The 16,522-nt window shown below is 46.9% G+C and overlaps 1 protein-coding gene across 12 annotated transcripts in view; it reads left to right on the top strand.

Moving 5' to 3' along the window:
* WNK1 (WNK lysine deficient protein kinase 1) overlaps positions 1-16,522 on the top strand; it is a 170,884-nt gene that overhangs the window by 102,352 nt on the left and 52,010 nt on the right. For 7 of the 12 annotated variants that reach the window (XM_075006188.1, XM_075006133.1, XM_075006163.1 and 4 more), the window contains 8 exons: positions 1,725-1,802; positions 9,221-9,364; positions 10,429-10,908; positions 12,053-12,331; positions 13,165-13,218; positions 13,705-13,802; positions 15,375-15,537; positions 16,274-16,390. In XM_075006188.1, the coding sequence (XP_074862289.1) occupies positions 1,725-1,802; positions 9,221-9,364; positions 10,429-10,908; positions 12,053-12,331; positions 13,165-13,218; positions 13,705-13,802; positions 15,375-15,537; positions 16,274-16,390 (1,413 nt within the window). The remainder of the gene's footprint in view (positions 1-1,724; positions 1,803-9,220; positions 9,365-10,428; positions 10,909-12,052; positions 12,332-13,164; positions 13,219-13,704; positions 13,803-15,374; positions 15,538-16,273; positions 16,391-16,522) is intronic. The other 5 variants (XM_075006180.1, XM_075006172.1, XM_075006217.1 and 2 more) reach the window with 4 other exon arrangements.

The raw sequence follows: 16,522 nt of genomic DNA, 5'->3' as shown, positions 1-16,522 counted from the left end.
TAGGATTTATACATTTTTATTGATCAAAGTAGTGTTTCATTGCCAGACCCAGGAGGGGACTTAACTCAGGGTAGCCTACACTGCTGAAATGAGAAGTTAGAAGAGAAGTTAGTCCTAACTTCACTGTGCAGTTGCACAGAGAACTAGTCAATTTCATGGAGTGGTAGAGATGGTTAAGAAGAAAAGGAGCTTTGCTGTTCTGCAGTACATAGAAGCAGAAAGGTTTGAAACCAGGAATTCAGATTTGAATGAATGTTTTTTCCTCATGGGATAGAGGACACTACTTTTCTTTCCACCTGAGTGGAGGATTGTGGTGATAGTGGTTTCAGAATATGGCTTTTAAACACTAGTCTGTTAAATGAGGGGTGGTGCACTTCAAGGGAGGTCACTTAAAGCACAGTGAACCTTCTGTGTAAGCAGAGTGAAGTGGAGTGAAAGTCTACTTAATTGCTCCAAAACAACATGGGACTATGCTGTCCTGTAAACCCTGTTATGTTGCACAGGAAACCAGTTTAAGTTTGTATGTTAAAAGACTAAGCTTGTAGCTGGGAAAGTAGTCTAAAATAAGGGGGAGAAAATATCTCACATGTATTAAGAATGCTCGACTGAGGTGTTAATGTAGTGCATGATTTAGGACTTCAGCACCTCCTGAGGATTTATGTCCTCATGTTCAAGTGGCATTGTCTTAGTATGTGCCATTTAAATTGTAGCTTCCAGAATCTATTAAGAATGTAAAAGAAAGTGCTGTGCTTTCCAAGGTGGTGGTTCTTTTTACACCACAGGAGTGCTTTCCATAGCATTCATGGAAATTATATACTGCAGATTTGTACACTAAAGGAAACTTTGGATTTAGTAATTGGAAAGAATACTACTTCATACAAAGTACTTCATGCAACTTCCTAAATGTACTAGACACTTCCTGATTTTTCAGCTTTCCCACTGAAGTGACACAAACTAAAAAAGGAAGCTGGGTGATGTTTCCCTTTCTGGACTACACTGAAGTGTATAGTATTGTGTCCCCCCATTATCTGGTGCAGTAGGACAATGTTTAGTTTAATGGTAAAGCTACTGACTGGGTATTTGCTATACTGTTTCTTCAGACTATTCCATGTTCACTTGTAATGTCACTCATCCATTCTTTCATTTGCTTATTCATTTGAAGTTGTCTTTTTATGTTAATTAGGATCTGTTCTTTGGGACCCCTGGTGTCTCCAACAGTTGACCTGATTGATAGGTTCTGAACACTTAAGAGTCTGGGAATAATTTGGCATGGATTTTTATCTCTCAAAATGAGCCCAGGAGACAGACAGTCTTGGTCTAGAACTCTGGTACTCAAAAATTACAGGTTGCATATTTTTTGTAGTCTCTCCTATCCCTGGCCACCTAAGTTTACTCTATTATTGCATGAGGACAGCCTGATGCAGATCCTAAAGAAATACTGCTGAAGGATGAAACTGGTAGGATTATTTCCCTAATGCAGAGGACTGTTTGGGTTGCACAGGGTAGGCTTTTTTCTGTCTTGGTGGTTCTGGAAATCTTAGCGAAATAGAGCTCATCATTCCCCCATACTGGACTGCTCTTTTAATATCTCCATATTAAAATTGTCATACTTTGAAATCACCAGAGATTTGTTCCAATTAGACATCTATAATCTCTGAATAGAGTTTCTTGTTGAAGGCCCATAAGTGCCCAATATGACCTGTCTCATTTTTTCCCCCCTGTAGACACAGGTGCAAGGGCAGACAGCTTCAAGTAGTATATCAGTAGGGGTGCCATGCCAGCCTTCACAGCAGAATCAACAGGTAAGAATAAAGTTCATAAAGCTGGGACTGATATGTAGTAAGTTTAACTTGCAGCTTGTTTTTTTGAGAGAGAACAGGATGATATCCTCCTTTGTTTCCTTTCAATATTTTCAGTGTTACCATTTCAGATTGTGGACAAAGGAAGACGATTCTTGATTAAAATAGATAGGATATAGGCTCATTAGTGCAGGTGATAAGCAAAGCTGCCAACTTTTCTGTATTCTAGTGACTATTTTATACATGATAACTTATATTCAACTAAAATATCTAATTGAAGCTTGCCAGAATTGAATGGGGATAATCTGGGTGATGGTTTAGTAGAAAAAGGTATGTTCTACCCTCACAAACTCAAACTTAGCACATCTAGTTCCAGTGTGTGCTTGGTTTTGAAATTGAAATTTTGGGAATTTAGGCCTCTAGTGTGTGCAGAATATGGTCACCTTAATATTCCCAGTGATTTTCGTGATGAAGTTACCTGTGTATGGGAATTTTTTTCTCATAAGGTATGTCAAAAAGAATCATGTCTAGATTTTGGACAAAGGGGTGAATAACTGAAATACCTGTTTTCTTACTTAGGCACTGAGGCAATTATTTTGTAAGATCTTTCTGCCAATGTTTTCTATGCCTTTCAGCAAGGTGTTTCATCTTCCTTTTATAATGTTTAATAAAAGAGCTCAGACCAACTCTCCTATATGTAATTTAAAATCTAACAAAATGATTGGTCAGGTGCAAACATGAAGATAAAACATGAGTTTTGTGGTAACTTACCCTTTTTTCAGGTGTTGAAGTTTGTATGGTATTGAAACTTGTATAGCGTTCAACCCTATTGTCGTATAAAGTTTAGGAGCAAGTAGACTTCATACTTCTTTAATTTCTTTGGACAGTCTTAATGTTGAGCAGCTGTGCTTTCTGATTCTACTTACGTTACTTACACTATCTTACTCTCTAATATACTTGTTTCCACATCTTTATTTCTGATACAGAACAGGGATGGCACTAAAAAAACTGTACATCGTTGCTTGATGTTTGACTATTGCCTATTTTAGATAGCCCTTCTTGATCATCTGGCTTCATGATTATAAAATATTTTCTGTGCTGAACACTTTTCTGTTAATTGTTTAAGTGCTTAATAGAACTGGTGTAACTACTAAATGTTAGCTTCAGTTATAACTAGGGCTTAGTCTTGGTGCCAGAGCTGTTTCAATGCTGCAGTGTAGCAGTCATCATCTTTGACTAGCTCCTGTATTTTACAAGAGTGTGAGAACTAATATTCTTCTTCGAGTGTCCCCGTGGGTGCTCCACATTAGGTGTCGGGCTCGCCCGTCGCCGCAGATCGGATCTTCCAAGCAGTTTCTGCCGGACCACGCATGCGCCAGTGCGCGTCGCTCCCTTGCGCGCTCCTGGCCACGTGCGCGATCCGGTCCCCGCCAGTTGCTCTTAACTGCCGTCGGCTGCAGACAGAAGCCGACTAGGCTACGGCCAAGTTAGCGTATTCAATGGTTTTTAGCTGTTTTCTTTAAAGTTTTCAAGTTCTTAGTCTATTATTAAGTTAGCCAGTCATTTTCCAAAAAAACCACAAGAAACAACAAGCGGGACGGAATTCAGTCCAGTCCTAGTAACAAGCGGAGCACCGGAGGCCAGGAGCCCAGGGCCATGAGCCCTCCTGCCACGGCAGGCTATCCGAGAGGGGGAAAACATCACAGAGAAGGTGTTAAGTACCCCATTAACAACTAAAAGACTCACCAACAATGTCCTCTTCAGGATTCAAGAAATGTGAGTCTTGCGGAGAGGCAATGCCAGCGTCTGATGGGCACAGTCACTGCATAAGGTGCCTTGGGGAGTCCCATGTCACGCAGAAATGCTCCTTCTGTGCAAAATTAACAGCCAGAGCAAGGAAGGACAGGGAGATGCGGCTTAAAATGCTGCTATTCGACAAAGCCCTCCAGCCAGACGTGCCGGAGCGGCCGCAGCAGGAGGGACCCTCCAGGGCCCATAAAAGGAGAGCTGCCTCCCTCACCCCATCAGCGCAAAAACGGAGGAAAGTCTCCCCAACCCGATCCCTGCCGGCAGCAACAGCGAGCGGGACGGGAGGAGCGCACAGCCCCCAGCCGCAGCAACAGCTGATCGGTGGCGGCACAGAGAGCCACGTGGAGGCGGCTCAGCCTCCGATGATCAAACAGCCACCCTGCACCGCAGGCAGGGCGGCGGCTAAACAAGCGCCGGTACTGGCGGCACCGCAGGCAGCGGCACCGACCCCCGGGGAACCGGCGGTGCAGAGCGCGCAAGCACGCAGCCTGCAGGCACCGGAGGACACCGCCCGCGCAGCACTGCCCATGAACGTGCTGAGCTCAGCGCGGACGGGGCCGAGATCCCCTGCACATCAGGGGGCGGAGCCACCCCCTCAAGGGAGGGGGAAGGCTGCACAGAAAACAAGGCACCGCAGCCCTTCTCCAGACAGAGCTGCAGAATTGCTTTCTCTCAGCCCTCCGCTCATGCTGCAGACTCCAACTAGAAGGCAGGGGTCCCCCCTAGCCTACCCGGAGCCCCCGTCTCCATTTTTACAAGCAGCCTCGCCCTGGCTGGGACCACCTTCACCCTTCTTGGGGTTTGAGCCGCTGGAGTACTATCACAAAGCACTCTCTCCAGTGTCCCAGGTCTCTCGACGATCTCGCTCCCCCAGACGCAGGGGGTATGCACCAAGGGAGTGGTCCAGGTCACCTTCCCAAGAACAGTGCCCATGTTGCCATGGTCATCCCTATCACGCAGGACATAGACACCACCGGCAGTCTACCAGGGAAAGATCCCCACAGACGGTCCCGTATCCCCGAAGGCAATCACGAATGGGGACAGAGACTCAAGTATCTCAGGGGGAACTGGTTAAGGAACCCCGAGATTTTCCCTTGCAAGCTTCCAGCGAGCGGACGTACCATCACCCCAACAGGAACCGGAAGGGTCCAGAGAGGCGTATCCTAGTGGTTCCTCGCTCTCCTCCCCGGACGAGGCTACGGCCCTGGGGGACATCCATCCTTCAGACGATCTCAAACAGTTTCAAGAACTGTTTAAAAGGGTGGCCTTCATGCAAGTCATCCAGACAGCAGAGGTGCAAGAGAAACACCATAAGCTCCTCAAAAATCTGAGACCTCCGGCCTCCTCCAAAATAGCAAAACCGCTTGACGAAGCAATCTTGGAGTCCGCCACTATGATATGGCAGACCCCTGCGACTATTCCGGCTGTCCAAAAGAGAGCGGACAAGAAATACTTCGTGCCGGCGAAGGGCATGGAGTTCCTGTTCAGCCACCCACAACCAAATTCCTTGGTGGTAGAGTCGTCCCAACAAAGATCAAAGACATCTCAATTCAAGACTGGGGGGACAGACAAAGATGCCAAGAAGCTAGAACTGTTCGGCAGAAAGGTCTACTCCTCCTCCACACTACTGTTGCGAATGGCAAATTATGCAGCGCATCTAGCGAACCACAATTTCGACAACTACACTAGGTTAACCTCCCTCATGGACTCGCTTCCAGAGGACAAGAAACCGGTGCTCAAGGCCATCGTGCAAGAAGGCTACGCGGCCTCGAGGACGGGAGTTCAGATCACCGTGGATGTTGCGGACACAGCAGCATGCTCCACAGCTACGGCAGTGGTGATGCGAAGGGAGTCCTGGCTCCAGACTTCGGGTATACTGAGGGATCTGCAGGCAAAGATCGTCGATCTTCCCTTCGACTCGCAGAAGCTGTTTTCTGAATCAACTGACTTGGTCCTTCATTCCAGTAAAGATTCAAGAGCCACACTTAGGACCCTGGGGATTTACACCCCTCCATACAGAGAGAAAAAGTACTACCCTCGACAAAGACGGTACCAGAATCAGCAACAGTGTCCGCAGTACCACAGGGGTTACGAGCAAGGGCGACATCAACAGCACCAGCAGTACAGAACTCCCAGGCGACGTTCCCAACAGAGCCATGCGTCCTCGGGGCAGGGCCAAAGGCCACAAGTTTGACACACAGATCCAGGGCTGCGCCATCGCTACCATCGCACAAGGTCATCCGAAGCGGTTATTCCACCATCGCCTCCAACCATTCTACGACCAGTGGCGAAGGATCACCACAGACAAATGGGTGCTGGAGATCATAGCCACGGGGTACGCCATCCCCTTCCAGTCACTCCCACCGCCACGACCTCCACCCAGACCCCACCTCCAGGAGGCCTCCCACGTAGCGAGGCTCAAGCAGGAGGTAGACCATCTCATGCTCATAGGGGCAGTGGAAAGAGTGCCGGAGCAACTGCAAGGGAAAGGGTTCTACTCGAGGTACTTTCTCATGGAGAAAAAGACAGGAGGCTGGAGGCCCATCTTAGATCTTCGAGGCCTCAACCGGTACCTGCGCAAGCAACGCTTTCGGATGATCACAATCGCCTCCATCCTTGCGGCACTGGACGATGGAGATTGGTTCGCAGCCCTCGACTTACAAGACGCGTATTTTCACATAACTATCCATCCGGCTCACCGACGATTCCTCCGGTTCATGGTAGGCAAAGAACGTTTTCAATACAAGGTCCTACCGTTCGGCCTCTCCTCGGCCCTCAGAGTCTTCACCAAGACCTTGGCAGTGGTGTCAGCCTACCTGCACAGACAGGGGGTATTTATATTCCCATATCTGGACGACTGCCTACTCAAAGGGGCCTCGAAGGAGGAGGTACTACGCATGATACATGTCACAGCAGGCACGTTCTCTTTGCTCGGCCTGGTTATCAATCTGGCAAAATCAAAGATAAACCCCACACAGGACATAGAGTTCAGAGGGGCACGCATAAATTCTATTACAGCGAGTGTATCTACCAGAGACACGCTTTCGGGCCATCGGCTCCCTCGTGCAAGTCATCACCTTCAGCCCTACGGTGCCGGTTCTGACGTGCTTACAGCTGTTGGGCCACATGGCAGCAGCGACATTCTTAGTACAGAACGCCAGGTTACACATGTGCAGCATGCAGCACTGGCTGGCGAGCGTATACAAACCGGCAGCACACACCGTTCACAGGGTGGTGTCGCCCACAACAGAGGTGCGCAAATCCCTGCAATGGTGGGTAAACCCCAAGAACTTGCTAACAGGGGTACCCTTCCACCAACCACAAATATCGGTTTTTCTTACTACAGATGCCTCCCTCATAGGGTGGGGAGCACACATGGGCGAAGAGGTGACACAAGGGCTGTGGTCCTCCATGGAGCAGTCACTGCACATAAATATACTGGAGCTCAGAGCAGTGTTCAACGCCTGCAGACACTTTCGAGACCATATACAAAGCAAAGTAGTCGGGATCAGTACAGACAATACCTCCACCATGTTTTATATAAATCGGCAAGGAGGAGCTCAGTCCCGTGCCTTATGTGCGGAAGCAGACCGGTTGTGGAACTGGTGCATCGCCAACAATATAACCTTGAAAGCCTCGTACTTCCCAGGCGCTCACAATGTGAAGGCAGACGAGCTGAGCAGGCGTTTTGCACTCACGCACGAGTGGCAGATCCGTCCCGATCTGCTGCGACCGATTTTTCACGCATGGGGTTTGCCACTCAACACAAGAAGTGCCCACGATTCTGCTCCAGGGCAGGACTGGGACGGGGGTCCCTGGGGGACGCATTCGCGATCTCTTGGAGGGGTCCCCTGCTTTACGCTTTTCCTCCCACAGTGCTGATCCACAGTCTTGCAGAAAGCCAGGAGGGAAGGAGCCCGAATGATCCTGATAGTCCCAGTGTGGGATCGACAGCAATGGTTCCCCCTACTCCTGCGCATGTCGGACCGTCCACCGATGCCCCTTCCGGTGGCGGCGGATCTGCTCACGCAAGCCCAGGGGTCCATAGTGCATCTGCACCCCCAAGGCCTGCGACTACAAGCGTGGTTAATCCATGGCTCAGCTCCCTAGAGAGCACATGTACGGAGGAAGTGCGACAAGTCCTAGAAAGTTGCAGGAGGACTTCCATCAGGAAGACCTACAAGCAGAAATGGACTCGCTTCATGGCATGGTGTTCTACCAAACAGCTGGCCCCTCTTTCGGTGCCTATACTTGTAATATTAGAGTATTTACTGGACCTCAAGAGAGGAGGACTCTCACTATCCTCATTAAAGGTCCACCTTGCCGCCATTTCGGCGTTCAGACACGAAGAGGAAGGGCACACGGTGTTCGCCCATCCCATGGTTACCAGGTTCCTCAAAGGGTTGGTAAACCTATACCCCCCTCGGAAACCGCTTCCACCTTCGTGGAACTTGGACCTGGTGCTTAATGCGCTAACGGGACCACCGTTCGAGCCTTTGGCCACGGTTTCCCTCCGCCTCCTTACAATAAAGACGACCTTTCTTCTCGCAATCACGTCAGCTCACAGGGTGAGCGAGCTTGCGGCAGTTATGGCAACGCCACCCTGCACTGTTTTTTCCAAGGAGTCGGTAACCATACGGCTGCATCCAGCCTTTGTTCCTAAAGTTTCTTCTGAGTTTCACATTAACGAACCTATTGTTTTTACCCTTGTTTTATCCAAAGCCTCATAACTCTAACAAAGAGGTGCACCTACACCTCCTGGACGTGAGGAGGGCGCTAGCCTTCTATATAGACAGGACTAAGTCCTTTCGGAAAACGGATAGACTCCTAGTCTCTCTCGCTCCCAAATCGAAAGGAGAAGGTCTCTCTTCGCAGAGAATCTCGAAGCACATCGTATCCTGCATAAAAATGTGCTACGAACTCAAAAAGACTCCTTTACTGGCCACGCCCAGGGCTCATTCCACTAGGGCAGTGGTGGCATCAACAGCCTTTTTCAAGGGCGTTGCGCTAAAAGACATTTGCAGAGCGGCGACCTGATCATCCTATGACACCTTCGCCAAGAACTATGCCCTTCACAGGGTATTCCAAGAGGATACCCAGCTCTCGACAGCAGTCCTCTCGGGGACAAGCTGTACATGATCCGATTACCCATCTCCTATCTTGGGTTACTGCTGGGTAGTCACCTAATGTGGAGCACCCACGGGGACACTCGAAGAAGAAAGAAAGGTTACTCACCATAGTAATGGTGGTTCTTCGAGATGTGTCCCCGTGGGTGCTCCACTACCCGCCCATCCTCCCCGCTTCGGATCTCTGTTTAGTGTTTTGCAGGAGCATCCGAGGCGGTTGGTCAAGGAAGTGGCGGGGACCGGATCGCGCATGTGGCCAGGGGCGCACACCGGCGCATGCGCGGTCCGGCAGAAACTGCTTGTAAGATCCGATCTGCGGCGACGGGCAAGCCCGACACCTAATGTGGAGCACCCACGGGGACACATCTCCAAGAACCACCGTTACTACGGTGAGTAACCTTTCTACATGTACCCAAACCCACAATCTGGGGAGTACTTTTGGAAGAAGGGAAAATAATCTTTTGGCATTATTCCTTCTTGCAACAGAGTGCGCAGCAGCTAGCTCCTTCCCAGCAGGCAGGACAGTACCAGCTGCAGCAGTCATCAATTTCCAGTGGAGCTGCCCCATCACAGGCAGTTACTCAAGCACCACTGCTCATGCCGATGCCGCAGGTACCAGCTGGAACTCAGGTAACTAAACTTGGCCTCTTGCAAAGTTAGAAGGATTCCCAGAATTTGTTGGCTTCCCCTTTTCTCGTCTGCCTTCATTCCTAATGGTTCAGAAGATATTGCTAGAGGTGGTGATTATACTGTGTCTAAAAATTAGGTAGGAATGGAAATGTCTGTCTCTAATGTCCCTTTTTTTGTAATATGTGGCAGAAGTTCAGTATCTGAGGTGCAGCAGTACAGGAAAGGGAGGCCTCTCTTGCATAGAGGTCCTTGTCTAAAATGTGACAAGGCAAACTTCTGCAAAGACTGTCCTACCTGCACTTTCAGGAGTTTCATGTGACGTTGACACTTCATGCACACACATGTACTTTGGATGCAGTAGACTGTTGCCTACATAGTTAAATATTTTTTTAATCCAGCCATGTATGCTGTCTTCTGAACTATCCTCTTTTCCTACCAGCCTTCCTCCTTCACTCGTTGGCCAAGATGTATCTGTTACTGAATGGTTATTTCAGATTGGAATTGATACTTGAATGTGTGCTTTGATAAATTAAAAGGGGTTGGTTTTTTTTGCTTGTTCATTTGAACTTCTTTTCAAGTTTCATTGATTGCTGGCTTCAACTGACATGACTTTTGCCATTTGGTGTATGCTGACAATGACTTTTCCCTCTCAGTTGCTTCCTGCTCATACCAGAAATGGCTAGACTTCCCCATTTGTTGTGGGGTTTTCATGCCCTCCCAAAAGGGAAAGGAGGGAGGATTAGTTGTGGAGTCAGAATGAGATGGCCAGAATCCACATGTATACAGGTTGATGCTGCAGCAAGTGTTCAGACCTTGCTGTTGCACCCCAGCACAATGCAGATACTCTCAAAAGTGGTTTGAGAGCCTCAGGCACAAGTTGCAAAATATAAACCTTATGGAGCTGCAATCAACTCTCCAGCCTTTTTCCAACTGCTCTCTCTGCTTTACTCTTAAAGGATGTGATAACTTAAAACAATTCTTTTTTCTTTGACTCATAAGAAATCTGCTTTGTGCAACCCTGCTTCCTAAAAAACATCTGTTTTCTATTTTCTTTGCATCCCCAGCTTCCTGTGTCCCAAGCAGCGCCGATCATCCAAGGCGAATCTCAGTTACCTGTTGCAGCTCTTTCTCTCCCTCAATCTTCCATTGCCCCAGCCATCCCCACTGGCTCTCAGTTTCTCCCTATGGGACAGCCCATGTCACCCTCCCTACTCCCCCACTTCTCAGTCTCTCAGCTGCCCATAGCAGCACCTCATGCATCAGTGGCTCAGACAGGCTTCCAGTCTCTGCCTATGTCTATGGCAGCTGGCGTTAATCAGCCACTGCTCACTCTGGCCACATCTGCAGCAGTAGCAGCTGCTATCCCTGTAGGATCAACCATAGTTCCTAGTCAGCTTCCAACTGCTCTACAATCTACAGCCCAACTGCCCAGCCAGGTTCTCCCTGCCCAGCTACTGCAGCCAGCTATTCAGTCCATGGGATTACCAGCCAGTCTTGGACAAGCTGCTGAAGCGGCACTTCCAGCTGGAGATGCTTTGTACCAGGTATTGTTGGAAGTCAGCAAGAGATCACCTCATCTTCTGTTCCACCGGGGCACTAGACCTGATCTGTTTGCTGCAGATTCTTGCTAATAACCAAATTCGGCAGATTTTTGTCATGTTTTTTTAATGAACAGATGAGTTCTCTCATTACAGTTCTGTGCAAAAGGGGATAAATTGATTAAATTTGTTTTTAGACACTTAAGAATTGTGGATTTATTGGCAGTGGGGGAATTTCTTGAAAGCGCTAATGTTTTCTCCACTGTATCTAATAAATAAGAGTTTGAAAATTAATACTTCAGCACTGCTGCAAAAGTCATTAAAATACTGCTCTGTGTCCCAAAAAAACAGTATATGGGATATCTGGCAACACCAAAAATGGTCATCTTAGCAATAATCAACTTATGTTCAGGTCTCACTTAGTCTGTATTGTCAGATGCAAACATGGAGTGTTGAAATGATGGACAGGAGCTAATTAGCATCTGCTTATTTAGAAGTTGAGCATGTACTGCAGTTGGAGCATAAAAGGGAGAAGGATCTTCGCGATGGGAAAATAGGCCCAATATGTGGTGTTTACCATATTGTTGTAATGTACATACACACTGTAATACACATATGCACGTGTGCGCATAGAAACGTGCTATCCAGCACCAGGTAATAGCAAGTACTGTTTACTTGCTGTGTGTTAGCAAAGCTACTTGGCTCTTAGGTCACCTCATTTCCTGAAAGTGGAAGAGAGGAGAGATTGTGGGAACTTCAGCCATACTTCATGAAGGATTCCCAGCAGCAATTGCATATACTGGCTGAACAGTAGTCATTCAGCCTGCAAACTGTAAGATTTTTCCACTTTGATTTCATGTCTACCTCTGTGGGGGAATTTACCTGCTAGGGGCTTTGAAACACTTCAGGTTTTGTGAGAGCCAGAGAGAATTTGCTGGTTCAAAATGCATGATTGTTCTGGAGGTGAACTTGGGCACCTAGGCAGCCTGCTCTGTTCCTCTTGGAAAATGAGGAGCTTGGACATTTTGGAAGGGTGTCAGGTTGGCTCATGCCTTGCAGCTTGACTTGCCATGGGTTTTTTCAGCTTTTCTTGCTGATTTCCTAACTTACCCTGAAACACACTAACTCAGATCCCTCATTTCTATCGCAGGGTTTCCCATCTCGGCTGCCGCCACAATTCCCAGGAGACTCAGTTGTTGCTCCCTCCTCTGCTGAGGCCTCTGTTTGCCTCCCTTCTGCAGTACTGTCCCCTCCCTTACCCACAGATGCATTGCCTCAGCCAGGTTATCTTGCTGCAATGGTACAGCCTTATGTGGAACAGAACATTTTAGTTCCTCTGGGTGGTGTAGGACAGGTTCAAGTGCCACAGCCTGCAGTGAGTTTAGCACAGCAGGTCTCATCTGCATCTTCCCAGCAGGGAGTTTTAGAGGTAAATATAATCTCTCCAAGTTGTGTATATATAAACTGTTTCATGGCATGAATTACATTGTATTGTTTGTGGGGGGGAATTAACCCCTTCCATGCTGGTATTCACTTGGACACCAACTAATCTAAGGGTGGTCAGTTTTTAATGGGGGGCACTCAGATATTTTGGTAGGTGGTTGAGAGGCGCACTTTTCTATGGAGTGAATGTGGGGTCTGGGATGGAAGTTTGGTGCAGAAGGGAGCTGGGGATGTAGGTGATTAGCATGCAGGAGAGGGTGAGGCATCCGAGAGGGAGTTTGGACAAAGGGAAGGGATTTGTGGTGCAGAGTTGGGGAGGGAATGTGGGTATAGGAGGGAGTGCGGGGCCTGGGAGTGAGTGAGTGATGTGGGTTGGGGCAGAGGGTTTGGGTGGTGACCTGGGGCAGGGAGTTGAAGTGGGGAATGGGGTTAGGGTGCCAGAGGCAGGCTCTGACCAGGAGACACTTACCTAAGCAGGCTCTGTGCCTGCTGCACCCACAAGCTGCTCAAAGCAGTGATGGGTGGCGGGGGGTGTGTGCGTTGTTGAAGTTTTGCATACTGCCCCTGCCTCCAGCACAGTCTTGCAGCTCCCATTGGCCAGAAACCAGCCAACTGGAGCTGCAATGATCATACTAGAGGTGGGGGGCAGTGCATGGAGAAGCACATAGTGGCCTTGGGCTGTAGCAGGCAGGGACCCTGTCTCAGCCTCACAAAGAAGTGGTCTGTAGGCCACATCCAAAGGTTTGGTGGGCTGGATCTGGACCATGGGCCATTTCGTGCCCGCCCCGAACTAATTTCTCAAATGACTTTTTCTTACAGCAGAATATCATGCCAATGTGGGGACCTTGTTGCCATTGGCTGTTCTGTTGGGAAGTGAGTGTACCTCCCAGAGGCAAAAATCTGTTAACACGTCACTTCTTGTTAGTACTCTAGATCTGTTTTTGTCTTCTCAAAGACACACTGCCATTGGTAGCCCATGAGAATCTCTCATTATACATATTCTCTTCAGCCTTGCTGTTGATGGGGGAGAGATTTGAATTGTCTGTGTGATGCATTGGCTTCCCTGTTGCACATTCTGCTAGTATGATGCTGGCTGCATGGCAAGCTGTAGAATCACAGTGTAGCAAATGGGGGTGGCTGTCCTCACCAGGCGCTCTGTATAAGAATTGCATTAGAGCCCGCTTCCTTGGGTGTCAGATTTGAGCTCACTAGACCCTGGTTGTTGAACACTTGTTCTGGAGAAATGCTTTCTAGCTTTGAAAAATGATTGGGGAAAATAGATTAAAAGGTTGATTGTGGTGAGGAATGAAGAAATAATTCACTGGCATGCTTAAGAAGTGTTTCATGTTCTCTTGGCAGAATACTCAGGGAGCTTCACAGACTGCTCCATCAGAAACTGTACCCTCAGCACAACAGCAACTTTCACAGACCACCCCATTGGTCTCCTCTCTGGACAGGTAACCTGTGGGTTTTACCAAGTTGAACTTGTGGGTTGAGAGGCGTTTCTTCTCCCTGATGACTCTCTGGCATCTGTTCCCTAGTAGGGACATTTGCTATGTAAACTGAGTGAATAACTTCCATTTTTGTTAGATTTCTTCCTTAAGTCTTATAAGGCTCTTCTTAAGCAGAGCGTGCAGAAGGCACACAGATTGTGATTCGAAGTTACTGTGGCTCGGTTAGTCACAAACTGAGAATACCAGACTCAAGATAAAATGCAGAGAAATAGGGTGAATGCACTCCAAAACTGTGGGTTATTCTTCAGTAAGGTACACAGTCATCAGCAAAAGTAAATTTGTCTTACCACATTGGCTCATCAGAAGACAACCCTTGTTCCAATACCTAGACGCTAGGTTTAATGATGAGTGATTATTTAAAACCAGTTTCATCAACCAAAGGGGGTTTCTTATCCCTAAGGACCAGCCACATACCCAGGACAGTGTGTAACTCTGATCTTACCACTAATCACACTGTCAGCCATTCAGTATCTATGTGTAAGGGTTTATTTATAAAAAGAAAAAGGGTGGGTCAAAACTAGTTAAAGGAATCAATTGTGTACAATAATTGGAAATTTTTTGGATCAGGCTTGAAGCTGTGATGGCATAAAACTGCTGGCTTGTTAAGTCTGTGGTTCCTTCCAAAAGACATTTAAGGTCTTCAGTCTCCTTGTTTTGGAATGCTCTCAGTAACGTAAGTCTATAGTCCAGAGTGGGAAAAGAGGCCATGTAGAGATGTTTTTGGTAGGCCTTTTATACTTCGTGCCAGGTGATGGGTCTGCTCTTCATATAGTCAATGGAAAAGCATAGATACAAGTTGGAGTTCAGTTTCACATGTCTGCCTGTTTTGATGGGTCATAGCAGTGGCCCTGCATAGCTTCTGGCTGAAAAATCCAAGGGAAGGTCCATCAGGTGGGGATGAGCTTCTTCCATGGCTCATTGTTTGTTTTTGTTTGTTTGTTTGTTTGTTTGGGCCATCAGCTTGAATCGTCCATTCATAATAGTCTGGCTAGACTGGACATAAACTGTCAAGTGGGAGGTACTGCAATTAAATACAGGATACAGTCAATATTTATAACTTCAGAAATGAAAATGATGCAAGCATATGAATAGGGTAATCACATTCAGCAAATCATGACTTTTCCCTTGACACTTCACATAACATACAATTCCAATACTGGTACAAAGTACAATAGAGGTTGTAACAATATGCATAGTTACATCTTGATGAAATAATGTCACATCTTTTGCAATTACACATCAAGCAAGGGGGTTACTTAAACTTGTGATACTTGTACTTATTCAGGGGTTGAGCCTTGCAGCGCTTGATTCATTTAAGTGGATCGCTTTACTAAAATATTCTAGGGATCCCTTCTTTTCATGTGTGGTTACATAGCCTGTCCTCACAAGAATATCCAGCCTCTGAAGAGTCTGCCCTTTCTTTTCTGAAAATGGGACTTGTGTTATCACAAACTGAAGAAGTTCAAATATTTGTGGAAATTATTTAAAGTTAAAATTAATTATTTTGGCTTCTAGTGCACATTCTGACGTTGCTTCGGGCATGAGTGATGGCAATGAAAATGTGCCAGGATCTAGTGGGAGACATGAAGGGAGGACTACCAAACGTCATTATCGGAAGTCTGTACGCAGCCGCTCTCGACACGAGAAGATAGCTAGACCCAAACTGAGAATTCTCAATGTGAGTTGTGGCTTATTTCATTGACTATAGTAGTAGGTAGTGCCTTTCTTGAGCTTTTTACAGAACTCACCTGCCCACCTTTCTGAAGGGAGTATTCTTTCCATTTCCCTTGTATCCTAAATTCTGATATTGCCGATTCCCTTTGAATGGGGGGCCTTCCGCCCCGGTGCTTGTCTTGGTGTTGAATGCTATTCAGTGTACAAAACATTCTTCTTTCTTTTGGAGATCAGATAGCATTCCAAAACTCGACTGTTAGTTTGTGGTGGAGCAGTAAACGCAGCAGAATATCATTCAAGAAGCAATGATGCTTGTATTTGCTCCAGAGTATTGCTTTGCTATTTGCATGTACCCTTCAAGACTGTTGACTTGTCTGTAGTTCATTTAAGAAATCTCCCCCTATTTTCACTGACTATTTATTTTCCTGAAATGTTTGGTTTGTTTCTTGACATAGGAAGGAAAGGTTTAGCATAGACAGCTTTATAGCAAAAGAGCGTGTGGAGCTAGAGGGCTTGAAGGTTGATGCAGTTGGGAGTCCCTTCAGCGATTTTGTTTATTTATCATGTGCACATTAAAGGATAGTGGCTCAAAGTTGGCCCTGTTGGAAATCTTTTGTTTTTGTTCACCTGGCCTTACCTAGTTTCAGGACCAAGAGATGTCTGTACACTTATGCTCAGTAGTTTTTTGAAGTTTGATTGTATTCCACAGGTCAGGCTGGAAAACATATTTCTTCTTTCAGGTTTCAAACAAGGGTGATCGAGTGGTTGAATGCCAGCTAGAGACGCATAATCGGAAAATGGTTACTTTCAAATTTGACTTGGATGGCGACAACCCAGAGGAAATAGCAACAATTATGGTGAGATACATCTCTAGTGCAGATGGAGATTTTATCTTGATCTCGTTAACTGTATTAATTATATAAATTATCTTGGATTAGAGTTGAATTTGAACTGTTGGAATTACTACCATTTTCATGGCTTCCCTGTAC

The sequence above is a fragment of the Carettochelys insculpta genome, chromosome 1 (genome assembly GCF_033958435.1).
Source record: "Carettochelys insculpta isolate YL-2023 chromosome 1, ASM3395843v1, whole genome shotgun sequence".
NCBI lineage: Eukaryota > Metazoa > Chordata > Testudines > Carettochelyidae > Carettochelys > Carettochelys insculpta.
This window is presented reverse-complemented; position numbering and strand designations above follow the sequence as displayed.